Source organism: Nannospalax galili, unplaced genomic scaffold (genome assembly GCF_000622305.1).
Source record: "Nannospalax galili isolate Female #2095 unplaced genomic scaffold, S.galili_v1.0 scaffold432, whole genome shotgun sequence".
Classification (NCBI taxonomy): Eukaryota; Metazoa; Chordata; class Mammalia; order Rodentia; family Spalacidae; genus Nannospalax; species Nannospalax galili.
Genome location: NW_008331138.1, coordinates 65390 through 70105, shown reverse-complemented (window position 1 = coordinate 70105; position 4716 = coordinate 65390). Strand labels below are relative to the sequence as shown.

The window sequence follows — 4716 nt, the reverse complement described above, 5'->3', positions numbered from 1 at the left end:
ATGGGGGTGAGCGAAAGAGAAGAGAAGGGAAAGAAGGGAGAGAGAGAGAGAGAGAGAGAGAGAGAGAGAGAGAGAGAGAGAGAATGAGTGGGTTGAGAGAGCAGTGTTGAATATAGAGGACAGTCTTCTGGACAGTGAGACTCCCCTGCTTGACATGGTCATGGTGAATACACCTCATGGCACAGCAGCTATTGGGGCTGGAGAGATGGCTCAGCAGTTAAGAGCACTGGCTGCTCTTGCAGAGGACCCCGGTTCGATTCCCAGCACCCACATGGTGGCTAACAACCATCTGTAACTCCAGTTCCAGGGGATCCAATGCTCTCTTTTGATCTCTGCAGGCGTTGCAAGACATGGATGAGCTTACATGTGTGCAGGCATTGCACTCATACATGTAAAATAAAAATAAATCAAGATACAACAACATGAGTTGTCTTAATGTAAGCCACAGACGTTGAGTGACAATGATGTGTCAATCCAAGTTCATAAATGGTACCCAATGTACCACTCTAATGGGGAATGTCTCAAATGTCTCAACAGAAAAGCATCCTACCAGCTGTTGCCTTGGCACATGCCTGTAACTGGGAGGCAGACTCGGGAGGATTGTCACACCTGAGGAAGACACTGTCTCAAAAGCAGGTAGGAGCTGGGGATGATGGCACACACCTTTAATCCCAGCAAGCTCTGGAGGCAGAGTCAGGGGGATGTCTGTGAGATAGAGGCCAGACTGGTCTACATACTGAGTTCCAGGACAGCTGGGGCTACAGGGAGACCCTGTCTAAAACAAAAAACAAAACAACACAAGAACAGAAAAGCACTAAACAAACCAACAAACAGCAACAAAAAGTAGCTAGGCCTCACTGGGTTGAGGCCCACCCTTCATTCAGTGACTACCACTGCGTCCGGCAGTCCCCACCAAGTCTTCCATCTCTGAGATCTCCTGTACCTACTCCTCCCTCATCCTGCACAACACTTAGGTGACCAACAAGGACTGTAAGTTCAATATCTTCATTAAACAGTTGATGCCCATAGTCACCCTTGGGGTGGGCGCTGGCTTGTTTGCAAAGTGCTAACACTGAAGCCTCATCTTCGGCTTAACATCTGGTATTGGATCAGCTCGAGCAGCTGGTGCTGCACCCGCAGGTGGGTCCTGCCTGTTCCACTGCTGCCCCAGCTGAGGAGGAAGTGGAAGCAAAAAAGATTCTGAGGAGGCTGATGATGACCTTTGTTTTTTTGACTGAATCTCTTTTGTTAACATGTTCATTAAACCTGTAAAAAAACCTATAAAGAGAAAATGTCAACAATCTCTAAAGAATTGAAGAAATAAATCTGCAGGTGGGGGTGGGGGCAGGTGATTGTAATTCCATGCCTTGAGAGACTGAGGCAGAAGAACGACAAGTTCCAACATCTCAAGACCCAGAGTGAGACTCAAAATCAAGCCAACCTGGGGGCTGGAGAGATGGCTCCGTGGTTAAGAGCACCGGCTGCTCTTGCAGAGGACCCACATAGTAGCTAACAACCACCTGGTAACTCCAGTTTCAAGAAATATGATGATGTCTTTTGGTTTCCATGGGAACCTGCATGCACGTGGTATACATATAGACAAGCATACAAAACACTCATACATGTTAAAAATGGACATCTGGGTACACAAACTTGACTTGGTAGGCCTTAACATATATGAAAGAAAGCATGAAATCCAGTGAGTGGGCTGTGGGGAGGCTGCAGATAGAGGAGATCTAGTTATGATAGAGATGTATTATATGAAATCCACAAAAATTCAATAAAATACGTACATTGAAAAAAAAAATCAAACCAATCTACACAAAAAGAACCAGGCAACCAAAGAAACAAAACCACACATTATTCCTACTTGGAAAACTCCAAACCAAGCTTCACTAGTGTTCTGGCTTCTTGGTTGGTTAAATTTTCAAAAAAAGCTTTATAAATGAATATTTTTTATTGAGTTTTTGGGCATTTCATATACTAAATCTTAACCTAGACTCCCTCCCCCATCCACACTCCCCCAACCCCCTCCCACCAGATTTCATGCATTTTGACATATATGTTAAGGTCTGTATGGTCAAATAAATAACAATCTTACTGAAACTCTATCAGAACCTGGACTGTGGGGGAGCATTGAAAATGTTTGATGAGACCAGCATAATCTGATGTCCCAGTTTGTCTCTCCATTGCTGTAACAAAATACTCTGACCAATACCAACTTGGGGAGGAAAGGGTTTATTCAGCTTACATCTCCCAGGTCACACAGTTCATAAGGGAGCCCAAGGTAGGAGCTCAGGGTAGGAACCTGGAGGCAGGAGCTAGATGGAGCACAGGCCATAGAGGATCACTGCTTACTGGCTTGCTCCCCTGACCCCTGCTCAGCCTGTTTTCTTATGCAACACAGGCCCACCTGCCCAGGGGTGGCACCACCCACAGTGGGCTGGGCTCTCCCACATCCCTAAACAATCAAGAAACTACCCCATGGACATGGTCACAGGCCAGTACAATGAAGGCAATTCTCCAGTTGAGGCTCCCTTAACCCAGGTGTGTCAAGTTGACACTAAAGCTATCCAGCACATCTGAGGTTTGCCCTCTGACTCCATCTGCCTTCCTGCCCACACCTGCCCTGACTCTTCCCTCTGCACACGCCTCCTCAAAGCTGCCCCTTTACTTGGTTTCTGTACCTGCTATGACTCCCATTCACCCCCAAGGCAGGCCAGACCACGCCTCTACTTCCCACACTCAGAGTGTGTTTCAGTGCAAGCCCCTTGCACCCTTACAGTCCCAATGGCTGCTCTGCCACCTCCACAGATGGTCACTGTTCCCTGCCAAGGCATCCAGTGGACTCACTGCAGATGCCTACCCAGACTACCACATAAGGCGTCTCTCTCCAGAGAGTGTGTCCTGGGGAAGGTGGCCATTTAAAACCCTCACTGATCCCTGCTGCTGAGCAGGTCACCACACTCTTCCCTGCAGGAGGAACAGACATTGACTCCCTCCTGGTGATGACTCCACCCTGAGAAACACAGCAGCCCTATGGCCTGCCCACAGCTGCTCTCTGAATCCAGTGCCAGCAAAAGCCTGAGACCCCACACTATAATTCCAAGTCATTCTGTGTCCACCAAGTGCCCAGGAGTCTGGGACCACACCACTACGCTGGGACAGCCAAGAACACTTGCCCTAAAGTCACTGTGTCTGTTAGGCAGCTCACCTCCTCCCCACTGCTGCCGGATATGCTGCTCCCTCCGATGCTCAAAACACAAGACACACAGACACAGACACAGACACAGACACAGACACATACACATGTGAGAGAGAGAGAGAGAGAGAGAGAGAGAGAGAGAGAGCATCCTGGCAGAAACACACTCTTAAAAAATTCTTGATTCATTTATTTATCTCATGTGTGTGAGTGTTTTGCCTATGTGTATTGCAAAGGCCCTGGAGGCCAGGAGAGAGGGTCAGATACCCTGGAACTGGAGTCACAGATGGTTGTTAGCTGGGGTGCTGGAAGTGAAGCCCGGTCTCCTTCTGCAGTGCTCCTCACTGCAGGGCCAGCTCTCCAGGCAAGAAGTGACTATATTCTACAGAGACACTGTGTCTCACAATCTGTCAGACTACTGAAACTGTGGACCCTAAAAAATGGGTATTTCCCCAGGAATTTCATGTCGGGAGAAGAAAATACAACCAAACAGAAGGGGGACCTTGTCCCCTGGTAAAGGGATTTCACTGACTTCTAACAGCTTGTCAGGCCACCTTCAGGACGAGACGAAGCCCGGAGCATGATGGGTCCTGGTGGGCACACCTAGACTGGGTCTGCTGAGATGCACATCCCCGATCCTCCATTTAACCTGAATCTCACTTCCTGACCCTGACGATGGACAGGAGTTGTCACTAGATCCACTAGTTCCACTTGCCAATGTAGCCATTTTAAATAAAATATTTTTTCTGCCTTTTACTATTAATTTGGTGGTTTTAACTGGCTTCTTGTGGTTGGGTGGTGGAACTTGGCTTCCTGGGGTAAAGACTGTGACCCCAAGTTTGTTAACACCCTCAGACTCACACCACACTCACTATACAGGGGCACAGCGAGGTCTCCCTACTCAGCACTGACCTGCAGACGACCCCAGTGAATCCTTCAGGATCAACAGCAGCAGCAGCAGTTGGCACACGGCGCTGGGTTCCCAGGACACCATCCTCACCAGTGCTGGTTCTTGTCCTGTGAAACAGAAGTCGAGGCCCAGCGTCCACTTTCACTTTATATGCCTTCCTTATTCCAGGTTCCACCCATCTGATTAGAAGACTGTACAGAGGATGTGAGTGGAAGAGATCCTGAGTGCGAAGGGGCTGGGCTTCTAGAACATTCAGAGCAGGTCCAGGGCTGCCGTGGGCACTGAGAGTCCCTGGCACAGTGAGGATGCTTTGGGGTCACACAGCCCTTTTTCAATCCTGCCCTGGACCTTGCTGAGGATGTGAAATAAATCCTTTGCAGGGAGCCCTGTTGCATTTTCTGTAAAAAGCAGGAAGGTTTCCTCCCTTGATGTCTGTTTGGGTCAGGAACTGGAACACACGGACCCTCCACCAGTCAGAGCAGCCCCACTTCTGGACCTGGGATTGGTCACCTGCTCCCTGTATTAGACCCTGGCTTGCTGGTCAAATATCACACAAAGGTCACATCTGACATGGATTCTTCTGACCTCACTGAACCTTATTTGT

The 4716-nt window shown here is 48.7% G+C and overlaps 1 protein-coding gene across 1 annotated transcript in view; it reads right to left on the bottom strand.

The window, feature by feature from the left end:
• The window catches only part of LOC103725030 (hereditary hemochromatosis protein-like), a 14290-nt gene extending 10082 nt beyond the window's left edge, over positions 1–4208 (bottom strand). Inside the window, exon 1 of the mRNA XM_029558007.1 lies at positions 4115–4208. Within this exon, the coding sequence (XP_029413867.1) occupies positions 4115–4196 (82 nt within the window). The 5' untranslated portion in view covers positions 4197–4208. The remainder of the gene's footprint in view (positions 1–4114) is intronic.
• Between the last annotated feature and the right edge of the window lie 508 nt (positions 4209–4716).